This window comes from Dasypus novemcinctus, chromosome 19 (genome assembly GCF_030445035.2).
Source record: "Dasypus novemcinctus isolate mDasNov1 chromosome 19, mDasNov1.1.hap2, whole genome shotgun sequence".
Lineage (NCBI taxonomy): Eukaryota > Metazoa > Chordata > Mammalia > Cingulata > Dasypodidae > Dasypus > Dasypus novemcinctus.
In genome coordinates, this window is record NC_080691.1 from 1,032,399 (window position 1) to 1,049,689 (window position 17,291).

The 17,291-nt window shown below is 43.2% G+C and overlaps 1 protein-coding gene across 2 annotated transcripts in view; it reads right to left on the bottom strand.

Annotated features, from left to right (window-relative positions):
• LOC101444968 (putative zinc finger protein 705B) overlaps nucleotides 1-17,291 on the bottom strand; it is a 63,586-nt gene that overhangs the window by 7,212 nt on the left and 39,083 nt on the right. The window contains exons 6-7 of one of the 2 annotated variants that reach the window (XM_023592216.3): nucleotides 14,284-14,318; nucleotides 11,420-12,814 (exon numbers count right to left, since the gene is read on the bottom strand). The exons of the other annotated variant lie outside the window; for it this stretch is intronic. Of the exons in view, the coding sequence (XP_023447984.1) occupies nucleotides 12,772-12,814; nucleotides 14,284-14,318 (78 nt within the window). The 3' untranslated portion in view covers nucleotides 11,420-12,771. Of the gene's footprint in view, nucleotides 1-11,419; nucleotides 12,815-14,283; nucleotides 14,319-17,291 lie in introns of those variants that run through there. 2 annotated transcript variants of the gene reach the window in all.

The following is a 17,291-nucleotide window of genomic DNA, read 5'->3' on the forward strand; positions in this document are numbered from 1 at the left end:
AAATTAAAAAATAAAGTGATGCTTCCAGGAGCTTTATAAGTATATGTATAGACTCACTACTGCATTGTCTCAAGCATATTAAACATGCCCTTCACCAGCTAAAAATCCACAGTTTAGATATTGATGTGCAGGTGCCTAGTCCAAGGTTTCTATGACTCCTTTCTCAGCCAACCATTAAAGAATATCAAGTAATTTTGGCCTCTGAGGATAGTTACCGATTTACTGGGTTCTTCTGACACCATTCTCCCTGGTTTTGCTTTGAGACATTATCTTTTTTTTTTTTATTGACTTTGTAATAATATTACATTAAAAATATATATGTGAGGTCCCATTCAACCCCACCCTCCCACCCCACCTCTCCCCCCCCCCCCCAGCAACACTCATTCCCATCATCATGACACATCCACTGGATTTGGGAAGTACATCTTTGGGCACCTCTGCACCTCATAGTCAATGGTCCACATCATGGCCCATACTCTCCTCCATTCCATCCAGTGGGCCCTGTGAGGATTTACAATGTCCGGTGATTGCCTCTGAAGCACCATCCAGGGCAGCTCCATGTCCCAAAGACGCCTCCACCTCTCATCTCTTCCTGCCTTTCCTCTTACCCATCAGCCACCATGTCCACTTTTCCCAATCCAATGCCACCTCTTCTATGTGGACATTGGATTGGTTGTGTCCATTGCACCTCTATGTCAAGGGGAGGCTCAGATTCCACATGGATGTTGGATGCAATCCTCCCACTTTCAGTTGTAATCACTCTAGGCTCCATGGTGTGGTGGTTGTCCTTCTTCAACTCCATCTTAGCTGAGTGTGGTAAGTCCAATAAATCAGATTGTAGGTGCTGGAGTCTGTTGAGGCTCAGGACCTGGCTATCACATTGTCAGTCCAGAGATTCAAATCCCCTAAATATATCTTAAACCCCAACATTAACTGCACCTCCAGCACATTAGCATGAAAGTCTTATGAAGGAAGAGCCCATCTGAGTCCAGATTCATCACACATAAACACCATTTCCAAAGAGGGGCCATCTGACCTGGTAGTTAACCCCATCGGCCATGACCATAACTCCCATGGGTCTCTTTAGCCCTCAAAGGAACCAATATCTGGGGGTTGCATCTGCTTTATCTGTCTCTCTGACTCTGCTCAGTTGTGCATGAGGGCAATCCTTCTGCCAGCCTCCAGACTCTTTTTTAGAAACTCGTAGCCATATAAACTCATTTCTCCTTTCCATTTCCCCCTTACTTTAGGTCAAACAGCATTTTAAAGTCATGTTATTTTATGTAGACAGGGATATTCTGCTGATCCGCATTGAACCTTCCGTTTAAGGTCATTTTCCAGTTGCACCATCAGTTGGTAGTTGATAGTGGTCCCTCGGTGCCAGGGAGGCTCATCCCCGGGTGTCATGTCCCACGCTGGGGGGAAGGCATTGCATTTACATGCTGAGTTTGGCTTCGAGACTGGCCACATTTGAGTAACATGAAGGCTGACAGGAGGAAATTCCCAGGCACAATGTTGCTCTAGGCCTTGTTCTTATTTTAGGCTTATCAGCTCACAAGCATAGTCATTAGCATCAGGGGCTCACTGTTGAACCCTCACTCCCTCCCGGTCCCTCTGCTGCACCTGGGAGACTGTCGCTGCTCCCCTAGGGACCACGACAGAGCACCACTGGCCAGGAACCCAGTACCCCCCCTGCTGTGGTTTTTAATTGTTGCCACTATGAGTATATCCAAACATTACCATGCACCCTGGACATATGTTCTGTACAGCTCCCTGTGAGACATTATCTTATTCCTGTAAACAAAATTGAGAATTTCTGTTTAATATCCTTTGGGGAACTAAGTGCAAAGAGTAAACTTCTAAAATTAGATTAATAGAAAACCAGATGAATTAGTGTATTAGAATTTTCTGAGCTGCTTAAGGGAAGAAATTTTTAGTAAGCATATTTTCCAGCTATCAATGTCAAAAACGAGTCCTTGTTCAGCTAATATATAATCAAGTTTGGCAATGCTATTTTCTAAAAGAAGTTTAGAGAATGAATCTGAAGACTGCTGTGGTACAGTTCTGGCCCTGGCAGTAGATTCAGTAAATTTTCCTAATATGATTGATAGATTTCTAATTATGTTTTCCCTATCTTAACTCAAGCCAAGATCACAACAATCTGTCAAAAGAGGCAAACCCAGGTCATGAATTCCCTGGATAAAATACTTTTTGCCTCGTAATATAGATTGTGGCAACTTGTCCAGTGAGAAATTTCAAAATCATTGTAAACTCCTAAAGGTGCAGTGAGGATAGCAAGTGCACATTACCCAGACATTCACTGGCTATTAAGAGCCCAGGCCAAAAAAAAAAAAAAAAAAAAGAGCCCAGGCAAATGCATTGTCAAGGCCCCTACAATTTTTACCAAAAGGTGAAATGGCTTTAAGAAACAAGAAATGATGCTAATGCAACCTTTTGGCGGGAAAGACACTTCTAACATCATGTCATCAGTAAGCATCAATGGAGAGCACTCTAGTTTTCCAAACAGTTTCCTAGGGATGGAATGAATTAGGAATTCAGTACAATCAACAAACTGTAATTTATTTAGGGATTAGAGTGAACTTACTGGTATTCTACTATAGAACTATTGTGACTAGTAATGGAAGAAACTGTAGCACTGATCTGGAGAAAGTGGCCATGGTATTGCTGAGGGGAGGGAGAGGGAAGAGGAGATGAGATGTGGGGCATTTTTGGAACTTGGAGTTGTCCTAAATGATATTGCAGGGACAGATGCTGGACATTATATAACCTGCCATAACCCCACTGAATGGACTGGGGGAGAGTGTAATCTACAATGTAACTATAATCTATGTGGTGCAGCAGTGCTTCAAAATATAGTCACTAAATGCAATGACTGTGCCACAATGATGAAAGAGGTTGTTAATGTGGGAGGAGTGGGGGTGTGTGGGGTGGGGTATGTGGCAACCTCTTATATTTTTTAATGTAACTTTTTTGTGATCTATGTATCTTTTAAGAGAGAGAATTGAATAAAAAATAAAATATTTAGGGATTAATGTTAATCCATCAAAAATCTCTAATAGTTTGAAATTAGGGAAAAATTAAACCAAATGAGAAACTCTAATGATTTCTTATAAAAAGACAATTGCGTAAACATCATTCACATACATAAACTTGAAAACACCTTGAATCACAAACTTGATTAGATGGCTCTGCAATTGAGGTGCTATAATAAAGCAAATCTCCATGTATGCAGAATAGTGTATATGAAACTAACATGGGCAAGATTTTTGTTGGATACTATCACTAGAGAATAGTCTAGGATTCATATGTAGGGACATGAAGACTTTCGTGTATGTGGATGAATATTTTGTAGTCTTTCATTTAATTCCCCAAAGTAGAGATCTTGCACCCATAATAATTCCTTTAAATGTCATTTGCATGATGATTCCACTTACAGATCCAGTGACTCGACATGCATTAATTAACATGAGAAACAAACCATATTTCAGCATACCACTTGGAAAATACTCAGTGACATAAGCAGAATCATATTAGAAGTAAATCGTATCAATGCCATTTAAGTGCTGTAGCCTTTATTGAAATCTCTGTTCACAAACAATACAATGAAACTCACTTTGGAGAGATACCATATGGTTGCCTTCTATGTGGGAAAGTTTTCATTAGATTTTTTCCCCTGAGACAACCAACGAGAAAACATGAAATAAGATAGAAAAATCTTTACTAGAAGGATGGAACTCCTTGGGGGTGACCCAGAAAATTCATAATGGAGAATGTTTTCAAAGGAAAATCATTTATTCAGTGATTAGGGATCTTATGTCTTGTTTCTATGAGGGCTATTGTTTGAGGAATTTGGGCAAGTGATCAGGTATCTCAGCACCGAGTTATGAAGGTCAGTGGTGGAAATGCTGTAAGTTTGGAAATAGAAGAATGTGTGAAATTTTTGATTTGGGGGTCTTCTAAAGTAAATGGATAAGGTGCCTTGAATGGGTCTACCTTGAATGGGTCAGAGATGGATATTTGGGTCAGTCACTAAATATCTGAAAAATAAGAATAGACATAGTTGTTTTGTTTCTGATCTTAGAGGAACAAGTACTTCATTTCAGTGACTAGATTCTGTATCAGTGTGTAAGGTGCTTCAGGGACAATCACCAGACATTGTAAATCCTCCCAGGGCCCACTGGATGGAATGTGAGAGAGTATGGGCTATGATGTGGACCATTGACCATGAGGTGCAGAGATGCCCAGAGATGTACTTACCAAATGCAATGGATGTGTCATGATGATGGGAGTGAGTGTTGCTGGTGGGGGAGTGGTGGGGTGGTGGTGGTGGGGTTGAATGGGACCTCATATTTTTTTAATGTAATATTTTTACAAAATGAATAAAATTAAAAATATATAAAAAAAGGGGAGAGGAATTTCCTTATTAATTTTTATTTATTATTCAAATAATGAAAATGTTCTAATGATGGTTGAGGTAATGAATACACAACTATGTGATTATACCAAATACCACTGGTTGTGCACTTTTTTTGGTTGTACACTTTAAATGAATTGTTGTTTTATTAATGTATACCAATAAAGTTGATTTGTTAAAAAAAAATTAAAAAAAAAGAGGGCCCGGGAGATAGCAATTCACTGAGCCAAGCAGAAGTCAGGAATGTTCCCCTTGCCCATTTCTAATGACCCAATAGGGAATATCAGTCTGAGCCCACTGCAGAAGCTCATCTTGTTCATAATAAAATAAGGAATAGATTCCCACAACTACAAGGCCCATAGGCAATGCCATTATGAGGGTCCAGATGTGGAAATCCATTCCCTGATCTTAATTTTGAAAAAGTATAATCTGGAGTTTCTCTCTAGGTACTTCACAGCTAGATACATAATTTTAAAAGACTGCCAAATGCTTCCCTCTTGAAATTGGGACTACTAGAGATATTTCTGTTTTCACCCCTGCACCTCATATTTTATTAAATATTGAGAGACAAGAATACTTTACCCTAAATAGAGACCAAGAAAAGGATGTCTTCTCTCATCACTTCAGTTATGTATCAATATAATGGTGGATTTAGTGTAATAGATCAAAGAGTGGAAAGAAAAATCAGAAAACTTGGAAAAGAAAACTTTTTTATTGCAGATGACATGATTGGGTATACAGAAACCACTAGCAAACATATTTAGAGGTAATTAGTAACTTTACTAAGGTCACAGTGTCCAGAGTTAAAATAAACTTCAATTTCTATATACTAGAAATTTAATGAGAGGGTACTCCATGTTCCTGGGGCTGTAATATCATGTTGTCAGCATTTTCATGTCTAGTTCATTGATGGATCCACCCAGCATCAGAAAGAGTCATGAGAAATTCAGTTATTTCATGGATGTCACTGAGGAAAAGTTCATTATTCTGATCCTACAGGGAGGAATTATCCTCAGACTCTCTCCTACCAGGATCTCCAGCCTCATTAGACGTGCAATGCATCTTGATGATCCTGCATTGGTTATGACATTCCATAGATGTCTATCATTATATATTCCATGTCCTTGACATCAACATGAGTAACATAGATTGTGCCTTTCCACAATGCCCGTTGTTTCCATAAGCCCCTTTGCCACACATGAGAACTTTTGATTCTCCAATCATGTTCTGCCCATGCTCCTGACATGATATTGTTTGATTACCACCATGAGGCAGTAAACAGATACATCGTGGGCTTGGGTTCTTGGGTCCAAGTGTTCTAGGATTATGCATCACTCATAGTTCAGCCCATGGGGTACTTTCTCCCATGCTATAAGTGGCTTATTGTCTTTCTGAGGCTATGTACACAGCAGCTGCTGCCAACGGGATGCCAAGGGCTTCAGCTTGGCTTATTCATCAGTGAAACAGCACCTGGTGGGCTTCCTTGAACTGGGGCCCTCTCTATTCCAGTGCGGGCAGTGGAGGGCCTTCATCTCATATTACAACAGGATCGCTGTTGAGGAATGCTTCTACCACCATTTCATGAAAGCATGTCATTCTTTGGAGGCCCAGGCAAGAACAGTCTTTAATTTACTACTTCCACTAATTGATTCCCTGTCATTGGGCACATCCTGGATAGTGTACTGATTACCCAGGACCCAGTATCTGATGAGGATTTCTAGACTCAGGAGGATCTGAGAGCTCTCTGTAATCCTTACCTTTTCCATTTCCATCAAGGCCCAATAGCATATCAGAAGTTTCCTTTTGAAGGACAAATTCTGGGTTTTGTCTGGGAACTTGATGGCATAAAAGCACTGTAGCTCTGCTTTCCCTATGACCCAATATAGAGGTGCCAGGAGGATGTGAAGATATGGAATATGCCAGCACCTATATACAAATAGCCTAATGAAACACTGGCTTCCTTTCTGGAAGTGGGTGACTTTAAGAACACTAATTACTCTTGAACTGCCTCAGGAACCCAGTGCTGCCTTGGGCTGATATAACACCAAAGAAATTCACCTGTTGAGCTGGAACTTGCATCTTGTTAGAATTTATGGCCAAACTAAATTGTCAATTCCCACTTAGCAATGCATACTGTGCCTGGGTAGTTTGTTCCTCACACTGGCCCACCAACATGAGATCATCAATATAACGGAGCACTTGGAGTTCTTCGGGCAGGTGTAGCTTACTCAAATCCTGTCCCACGCATTGATGGCAGATAGTGGTTGCGTTTAAATACCCATGTGGCTGTTCAATGAAGATCCACTGTAGGCCTTGCCATTGGAAAGAAAATTCATCTTATCTTCCTCTCAGAGTGGGAAGGCAAAATGTGTATTCACCAGATCAAAATTGCATATCAAACATCAGGGGAAGCCATGATGGTTTCCAAGAGTGTCACAATGTCTGGTACTGCAGGTGCCAAAGGCAATATTTCTGCAGTCAAATGCCAAAAGTCTTCCATTAGTTACCATGCTCCACTTGCTTTTTCCAATGGCCACAACAGGCTATTATAGGTGGAGATAGTGGAACAGAGGACAGCTGCAGAAGCAAGGTCTTTTATGAGTTCCCTTTCTCCACCAGGAAGGAGTAGTGCCACTGTTGGACAATGCAAAGATGTGGGAGCAATGGGAGATGTTGTGTCCAGCTCTCCCCCAACCATGATAACCAGAATTTGCTGGGATTGGGAAGCTTATACTTGTTGTCATGCCTGGGGTGTGCAGTGGAGCAGGATATCAATAGCTACAATGTATTCTGTGGCAGGAAGCATGACCACAGAGGTGGCCAGAAACCAAATGGACCAATGAACAGGGTGGCACTAACCTCACATTCACATATACTTGTGGAATGCCCAAGGTCTCCCCTCTTCATCTACTGGAATGATAGTGACTTGGATGTCTGTATCCAACAATGCTATAAAGCTTTGTTCACTGCCCCCAAATTGTATAAGCACTGGGGCATAAGACCTACAATCCTGGCGTATTATTGGGTTTCTTGGCCATAATTCTCAGCTATTTTCAATTCAGTCATGTCTTGGTTAAGAGAAACCTTCCAGGGGCCAGACTCTTCCCTCACATTTGAAGGTGGAGGCAAGATCTTTCCAACTTGCTCCTCCCCCATTACTCCCCATATTTGGCAATTGAGGGGAGGGGAACTGGAAGAGGAAGATTGTCCCTACTGAGCCTGTGGATCTTATTCTAGCTTATGTTTTTCCCAAAGTTCTCCACTGGAGTTCTCATCTACGTGTTCCAGGTAGTTGAAATCCCAATCTCATTGACCTCAGCGTGTCACTATCCAGCTAACTCCCTAGAATTCCTGGGTACATTTCTCAAAGTCCCATTTATTGCCACCCTTCCTCCATTGGATGGAAACAACATGTCTAGGTCCTCCACCTGTGGGCCATTATCTCTACCCATTCTGGTAGGGCAGGGGTGAAACTTCAGCTTAGCCCACAAGGACATCAGTTCTGTTTTGTCCAAAATGCTCTTTTAAAAAAGGAATGCAAGAGCAATGAAAAGAATGGCCAAAACAAACAAACAAAAAACACCCACTCCATTCTGTACTACCCCATGCACTCTGCTTGCAAGACTAAAACCTGTGGCGTAATTTGCTCTATGGTGCATAATGGGAAACAGGCTCAGGCCCAACTTTTAGTAAATGAACACTTTATTCCTTTCACAGAACAAAGTGTCCAAATTGTCCAAAACAGTAGGGCAAAAGATTCCAACATGACCAGTTTTCCAGGAAGGCCAACTTCTTATGCCAGTATTAGAAGTTGGCAATTCTGCATGCTTCTCCTTAGAGATGAGAGATTTATGCTGTTTGAATGTTCAATATTTATACACCACAGCACATGAGGATCTGGCAATGAAAGTTCTCTCCCTGATAAGCATCTGGGGCTAAGTATTTCCAGTTTCTGCATTTAAGGATGAGCAGACATTTCCATTAGACCTAACATATGCACCAGGCTGTGGAATGGAAACATACTGAGGCATGCATACACAATAGAATTGGGAGTAGACAAGCCTGGGAGATGGTCTCTAGGTGTGCTTGTGACTTCCCCAGCATATTAGATTCTCCAGTGTGCCCCCCTGTAAGTACCAGTTATTATATATTAGGCTATTCTGTCATGTCCTGAAATAATGTTTTTGCCCATTGTAACATTATGTTCAGGTGAGCTCAAAGGAAACAATCCTTAGAATCAAATCCCACCTTTTGTAACAGTAGTTATGTGGAACTTCTTCTGGGGATGGCCTGGTGACATTTAGGCTTTCAATACAAAGGAAGCATTTCTTCCCCAAGGTTGAGGCACTCTGTTTGGGAAGTCCTTGGGCTTCAAAAGATGTCTCCCATGGCCAGAGGACTCTATCCCTCTTATCTATAATGTAGTTTCCTTGAGACACTAGGCAAAATATCCAGTAAGCCAGTGTGGTCCACCATATTGACACTTCCACTGGAATGATGTGGAGTGATGGTTAAATGCTGACAGAGCTGACAAATTTTTCTTAGCTTGGTGATACCAGCAAAATTCCTTCCATTTGTACAAAGAACAAATTGCCCAGAAAACATTCAGGCAGGTGGGTAGGCAGACTGGCAAGCAGAGAGGGAGATAGACATATCCAAGGGCCCCAACCTACACAAGACAGCAGGATTCCAACATGAAGATGCCAAGATAGACTGCCAGCAGCAAAGGCAAATCCCCCAACCTCTGCTAATTCCTGGCCCAGAGACCACACCCCTGGGCCTCCTTCCCTCAGGTCAGAGGGCTCAAGCTGGCTGCAGGTTGACCTTGTGCTGGGATTTGTTCTCCAGGATGAGGTAAGAGAGGGCTGAGTGGCCTGACCTAATGGAGTGTAGAGTCAAGTGGGTGGAGACCACTGAGAAACAGAGCATGGATTCATTCTGGCCACCTGGAAGGTTTGCAGAGGGAGGGCTCCCTTGCTGGGGAGAATTCTAAAGTGTACCCCAAGAGAAAGCCCATTAGGAAAAGGAACCCCAAAGAGGCAGGAAGTACCTGATGCAATCCCGAGGTCTTGGAAACGGCATCAAATGTATTCCAGTCACCCTCAGAAGGATGGCCAAGAGCTCTGTGACCACCCAGGGCAGAATCCACTGTGGCAAGGAAGCATAGTTGGGTGGTGCCCATGGGGGTGTGGATGTTGTGGGTGAAGACTTTTGGGTGGGGTGGAGTGTTAGGGCAGCACCATGCCTAACTCAACTGCACCGCCAGGATCATAGCCATAAGCCTCAAGGGTCTAACAGTGCCTTTGGAGACTTCAGAGCCCCACCTCTATTTGCAGACCCTTTGAGATATGCCTATCCAAGACCATCCAGTTCCCAGCTCCAGGGGCATCTCCTCTCAGTCACTCATAGCTTCAGATGACCTGCCTCCAAGCCCAAGTCCACCAGTCTCTACCACCGTCGTAGTTGGGGTTTCCCACTGTAGTGGACTGCAACAGAGCCACAATTTGGCTCCAGCTGCTGAGTTGAACAGATGCCCCACTGCATAGTGAGTGCATGTGTTGCTTGAATTTGCACAGGAGGACCAGGTGGGATCTTGGTGCCAGTGGCTCCCCCAGCCCCAGCTCTCTGAATAGATGTCAGCTTTCCACTTTGAGCAATTCCAATTGGGTTCTGAAGACTGAGGACAGATCCTGGACCATAACAGGTGCAGTCATTTTATGGAGAACACTAGCAAGAGTGCTGTGGCCACAAGGGTGGGAGGACACCTTGTGGGATGGGTGCACCCTATGGAAAGATAGGCATGGGGACAGCTTAGCCTGGCCTCTCTAGAGGAGTGATGTCCCTGAGTTTTGGGTGGAAAATGAGGCCTTGGGAATCCTTCTGACACTAGCCTGGTGCATTCAGTCAAGTCTGCTGGGTTGGTGGAGCCTTCACCAGGTGGGCTGCCCAAGGACATTCTAGGAAGGGTCTGCAGTGCTGGGGAACTACCCGCTGGTCAGGTTGTCAGGGTACATTAGTGGTTCTAGTTGGACCCAGCAGGGATGTGTGTGGGGCACTTGAGGGCTGGGAATGGGGGTGTGTGGCTTTTGGATGGGCATGGGGGCTTTCCAGGAACTAAGCCAGGCTGGGCACACTGGAGCAGAAGAGGGTCCAAGGTCACACATCCTTAGGATCTCTGACTTGGTGAGATGTCAGAATCCAAGTGGAGACAAGCCTCTTTGGAAACTGCCTAGCAAAGGACCTGGAATCCCAGGGAGCTCTTGGCTTCTGGTTTGCTATATGGGTAGCTGGGCACTGTCAGAGCCATCTCAATGCCTGGCCTGCCTTCTAGCTGCCACCCAGGTCCTCAGGGTGTGAGTAAAACCCAAGATTGAGGTGTACCACAGTGGCCAGGGCACCCAGTTGCCTAGTGGCAGTTAGCAGATGCAGTGGCCCAGATCTGGGCTTCAGGGGTCCAAAGACCCTATAGCTGGACAAGTTTCAGCAGGACTGCACAGCACAGTTTCTTGAGGCTCCAGGCTGTGACAACCAGCATCTATGGCTATTATCACCCTGAACATGTCTGATATAGACTGATGTCTGATTTCTAAAGCTAATCTGAGTGAGGTCTGGTTAGTACTTGGAGACTGCTTGGGAATACCAGGTGTTGTAGGCTTTTGACAGCAGCATTTTCCCCATGCATGCATGCTTTCTCTCTCCCTCTTCTTTTGGTGGCACCTGCCCAGAGCATAGCTCCCTTAAGTAATGCTTCCTGTCCCTCTGCAATAGACCTGAACTAGTACCATCATCTCTACCACACTCCATGTCCATTGGGACACAGGTAGGTAACTGTCTCAACCACTCATTGGATCTCCCCAGTCAGCACAAGCCCAGGCGTGGTAGGGGCAGCAGAGATCCCAATTGTGGAAGCAAAGAACCCTCACATGCTAGACCTCTTCTTGGTCACTGGAGCCCTAAATCCCCTTGGCATCTACATGTAAATAGTGCCCAAAGGGAGCCCCCCTTGTCCTTTGTTGCCTTCACTGCTACAACAGTGATGAGATGAGGGAACTATCCCTTCCCTTTGCAACTGGGCCCCATTCTACACACTCCCATTGTTCTTCAGTCTCCAGAGTACAAGACCCATCACCCATGCCTCAGGCCACCTTAGACATGTTCATGGCCACTGATCTCTAGCAAACACGCATGGCATTCAACAACTCCAGAGGACCTCTGTGTAGATGGAGAAACAACACTCTTGGAAACAGGAATGCAAGCACACAGATAGACCAGTGGCCTATTGGTTCTCCTGCACAGACCGGCAGGATTCAGAAGGGAAGAAGCCATGAGAGATTACTGGTGGCAGCAGTGGCACATCCGGGGAATCAGCCTCACTGATTCCCAGCCCCAGGCCAGTGCCTTCCTCTATTGGTCCAGCCCAAGCATGAGCTCCTTGCTCAGCAGTCCCTCCCCATCCTGAGTTCTTCTCCTTGTCCACCACCCACTGGATCAGAGCTGAGGTCCAGGGCCTGCAGATCTGAGCTTCATTTCCTCCAGATCAGAGGGCCCAGGCTGGCTGCAGATCTGCCCTGTGCTGAGATCCATTCTCAAGAATGAGAGGAGAGCTGGCTGAGTGGCTTGCTTTCATGGAACTTAGAGTTGAGTGGGTGAAGACCAATGGGAGACAGAGTAGGGAGTCACTCTAGGGTAGGGTACGTTTACAGAAATTGAGCTCTTTTGCAGGGAAGAATGAAGTGCTTCTATGCCCAAGTAATAGCCCACTGAAAGAAAGATGACCTAAATGCCTGGAAGCACCTCAATCTAAGCTTTCCCAAAGTCTTCGAAATAGATACATTTCCTCTTCTCCCTTGGGCAGAACTTCAGGATCTCTGTCCCCACCTTAATCAGAATCCACTGTTGCACTAAGTCCTATCTGAAGTGGTGCTAGGTGGGGGTAGTGATGGGATTGGCATGAGCTTGCTGGGTGTGGGGTGTTGGGGCAGTATCAGCCCAAACCCTACTGCAAACCCCAGGGCCATAGATCTGAGCTGCAAAGCATTGTTTGTTTTTGGTTTTTATAAAGGGTATTTATTTGGGGTAGGAGGTTACAGATACCAGGCCATAAAGCATAAGTTACTTCCCTCACCAAAGTCTTTTCATGTGTTAGAGCAAGATGGCTGCCAGTGTCTGTGAGGGTTCAAGCTTCCTGGGTTCCTCTGGGCTCAGCTCCTCTGTTTTCTCCACAAGGTCAGCTGTAGACTATGAGGCACTCTAGGCTTCTGCAAAGCATTTTGAAAGCCAACTCACAGATAGCAAAGGTGCAAGAGGTGTAAAAGTCAGAGTCCAGGAAAGAGTGCTTATAGGATGCATGGAGGCTCAAGATGGCTGCTGAGCAAATGACTGTGGATTTAAAAAAGGATGAATATGGTTAGGCAGAAATGATCATTTTCCAAGTTTGGCAGTTCAAGGTGTCTCAGCTTTCTTCTTTTTTTAAAGATATATTTTATTTATTTATTTCCCTGCATCCCCTCATTGTTTGCACTTGCTGTGTCTCTTTCTCTTCACTGCTTCTTTAGGAAGCACTGGGAAACAAACCCTGGAACTCCGATGTGGGAGTGCCTAATCACTTGAGGCGCCTCCATTCCCTGCTTTGTTGTCTCTCATTGTTTTCCTTCTTTTGTCTCTTGTTGCATCATCTTCTTGTGTCAGCTTGCCACACCTACCCATCATACTAGATCACTGTCTTCTTTAGGAGGTACCAGGAGCCAAACCAGCAACCTCCTATGTGGTAGGTGGGAACTCAACTGCTTGAGTTTCATCATTTCCCTCTGCTTTTTCCTTTAACCTAGAGTTTGTAATTTTTTACATCATTCCTTCAGTTTTTGTGTTAGGTTTCTAAAGCTATCATTGTATTTTAACATTTTATTACTCCTTTTTAATATATTTGTATTGTTTGTAATAGTTTTCCAGTTTTTCCAAACATTTACTTATTCACTAACTCTAAGTACCTTAAATCCTTAGTATACTTTTCATACAAAGAGAAATGTCAGAATAAGACACAGGAGTTTATTCCATCTTGTGTGTAAACTGGTAACTAGGTAAATAGTATGGGTTGCTAGCTCTACAACCCAAAAGATATTTGTTATGTGTCAGAGCAATAATCTTGCATTTTCAAAGAAGAGTGGGTATCTATCAAATAGAGATGAAGACCTAAGGTTTGTTTCTTCCCACCATGTTACAAATATGAGACTAATTCAAAAATAGTCCACCTATCTCACAAACTATCAGTAAGTACAGTAATCTCCACTTTTGGCAAGATTATGTGGGGATATTGGTTTAAGTACCAGGCTTATGCACAAGGGCACAGGCGACTCTCACATAAGGTTATATACCATAAATTATACAAACTGTGGCCTCAAAAAGGATATCAATATTGCCCTGAGACATAGATTTTGAAATAGAAAATTAATTTTCCTACACTCAATCTCATCTATTTGGTTGCAACTTATCCTTATGATAAAGCCATTCTTTGCTCTTTATGAATCCCAGCCATTTAAGTGAAAAGTCCTAGATAGTGTCTTACCCTCAGCTTTTCCTCCTTATTATTTCTGGTTCTTCTGAATTCAGTAAGGGCTTCAATGATATTCAATTTTGTCCAAACCACGCCTACTAATGATTTGGGAATCTAATTTAAACCCATGGCACAAGTAACCAAAAGTGGTTGATAACCCAGGGCGGGCTGTGAGTAACATTTCTCCAATCCCTCAACTTCTGACCTTGTGCTACTATTTAGTCTTTTACCCCTTATCTTGTGCCAACTCAACTAACCTTCCCCAAAAGACCTACTCATTTTTAACTAAAAAGCTTACCTCCAGGACTTCTCTCTCCAAAACATGATCTTGAGCTGTAAAATTTAACCAATCATTTCAGCTCTCTAAGAAGACATCAAAGGCATACAATAATCTTAGTACTGTTTTTGCTTGTAAAAAGTCTGGAAGTCTGTGGCATCTGATCTGAGTTTGCTCCCATTCACTCACTCCAGCTTGGTCACTGTAGAAGTGCTATGAAGGCAGGATAGGCAATCAGACCAGGAGCACCTCTCACACAGTCAAAAAGGGCTCACTGGGTGCAGATGAAGTTCAGTGGCTGAGTAACTCCCTCCCATGTTTGAGGTCCCAGTTTTAACCCCTGGTAACTCCTAAAAAAGGGAGGAGTCTCATTAAATATGGAGTAGTAAGCATTCCTAGCAGCATAATCAGTTGACATGACAATCTCAGAAAGAGGAAATTGGGGAGGGTCTAGGGATGTGTTGTAGGGAAGCACAGGTTCAGATAGGGATTCATGCAGGAGAAGTAGAGGGCAGATAGGGCCCTGTAGCAGTTTGATCTAGTTATTAATTTCAAAAATAGATATTGGGCTATATTTGTAAACTGGTTTGTACTTGATTAAATTATGATTAGGACTTTGGGTTACATAAGTAGGATGTTGGTTCCCCACCTCTTGGTAGGTGGGGACTCACAGGTAAAAGACATAGTGCTCTAAAATATCTTCAACAAATGCAATGAATGTCCCATGATGATAATAGAGGTTGTTGATGTGGGAGGAGTGGGGTGAGGGGGTGGGGGTATATGGGGACCTCATATTTTTTTTAATGTAACATTTAAAAAAACTAAAGCGGGAAAAATCAAACACTGAAAAATATTTCTCTAATTTTCTTTTTTAAAAATACATAGATCACAAAAAATGTTACATTAAAAAATATGAGGTTCCTATATACCCCCCACACCACTCACTACTCCCACATCATCAACCTCTTTCATCATTGTGGCACATTCATTGCATTTGGTGAATACACTGAAGCACTGCTGTACTGCATGGATTATACTTTACATTGTAGTTTACACTCTCTCCCAGTATATTCAGTGGATTATGGCAGGATATATAATGTCTGGTATCTGTCCCTGCAGTATCATGTAGGACAATGCCAAGTCCCAAAAAAGCCCCCACATCACATCTCTTCTTCCCTCTTCATGCCCTCAGCAACTACTGTGGCCACTGTCTCCACATCAATGATACAATTTCTTCCACTGCTAGAGGCACAATAGATCTATAGCAGAATACCAACAAGTCCATTCTAATCCATATTTTATTCATCCTGGGCACCCTGTGATGGTGATGTCCACTCTACTTCTAAATCGAGATGGGACTTAGATCCCACATGGCTGATGGATGTGATTCTCTTGCTTGCAAGTGTAGGCACTCTAGGTTTCCTGGTGTGGTGGTTGACCATCTCCCCCTCCCTGTTAGCCAATCTGGGCAAGTCCAACGAACCCAAGAGTAGGTGTTGGAACTCTGCTGAGGCTCAGGGCCCAGGTGGCACATGGCCAGTACAGAGATTCAAGTCTTCTGATACACCAATCCCAGGGCCAACCACAGGTTCAATAAAAGTGACAGAAGAGGCATGTGTAGAAAGTTCATATCTGAGTCCAACACCATCACATGTAGAAGCATAAATTCCAAAGTAGGCCCACTGGCAAGACACCAAACTCCAGAGCCATCTACCATGACCATAGAACTTGTGTGTCCCTGTAGGCCTTAGAAGCACCAGTACCTGGGGTTGTATCTACTTTGGCTGTATCTGGGATCCTGCTGAGATGTGTGTAAGTATGACCCCTCTGATGACCTCCCAACTCATTTTGAAGTCTCTTAGACATATAAATTCATTTGTCTTCACCGTTTCTACCTTTTATTCAAGGTCTTTTTCTAGTTGCATCACCAGCTGGTGACTGGCAGTAATCCCTCAGTGCCAGGGAGGCTCATCCCCAGGAGTAATGTCCCATGCTAGAGGGAAGGTAATGCATTTACATGCTGAGTTTGGCTTAGAGACTGGCCACATTTGAGCAACATGGAGGCTCTCAGGAAGTAACTCTTAGGTACCCTGCAGCTCTAGGCCTAGTTGAAATTTTAGGCACATGGGCTCATAAGCATAGGTTTCCACAAGATCATGAAATGATGGCTTTAGGACATGTTAAATTTCACCAAAAATTTAGAGAAGTATATAGTCTAAAATGTAAACCATAATGTGACTAAAAATTTAGAAAGGTGTACAGTCTAAAATATAAACCATAATGTAAACCAAAATGGAACCATGTTTGGTAGCTATTTTCTTTTATATAGATATATATATTTTTTCATTTTGTTTTATTTTATTTTTTGGTAGCTATTTTCAATATTGGTACATCAGCTGTAGCAAATATAACATGACCGTGTAAAAAGATCATTGCTACAGAGGTAGTAAAAGGGTTTGATGTTGGATATATGGGAGTCCCCTATAGTGCATATGTGACGTTACTGTGATCTAAAACTTTTTTGAAGACAAAATTTAAAAATTTAAAAAGAGTTAGGGGTTTTGATGTTGGAGTTTTGATGTTGGAGTTTGATGCTGAAGTCTTAAGCTGGAGCTCCAGCAAGTAAGCACACACTGGAAAGAGAAGCATTCCCCAAGAAGAGAGGAATCCTGAGTACAGAGAGAAGTAGGCTCTAGGAAGAGAGGAACCCTGATGCTGGACAGAAGCAAGACCTGGGAAGAGAGGAACCCAGGAAGCCTGAACCCTGCAGATGTCAGCAGCCATCATGCTCAAACACATGAAAACAGACTGGTGAGGGACGTAAATTATGCTCTAAGGCCTAGTGCCTGTAAATTCCTACTCCAAATAAATACTCTTTTAAAAACCAACAGACTTCTGATATTTTGCATCAGCACCCCTTTGGATGACTAATACAGACCCTATTATCTATATAATCCTAGCTGATCCTGAGGCTATACACAAGCACTTAGGAGAACTGAAAGTGCACAGCAAAGGAAACATCACAGCAG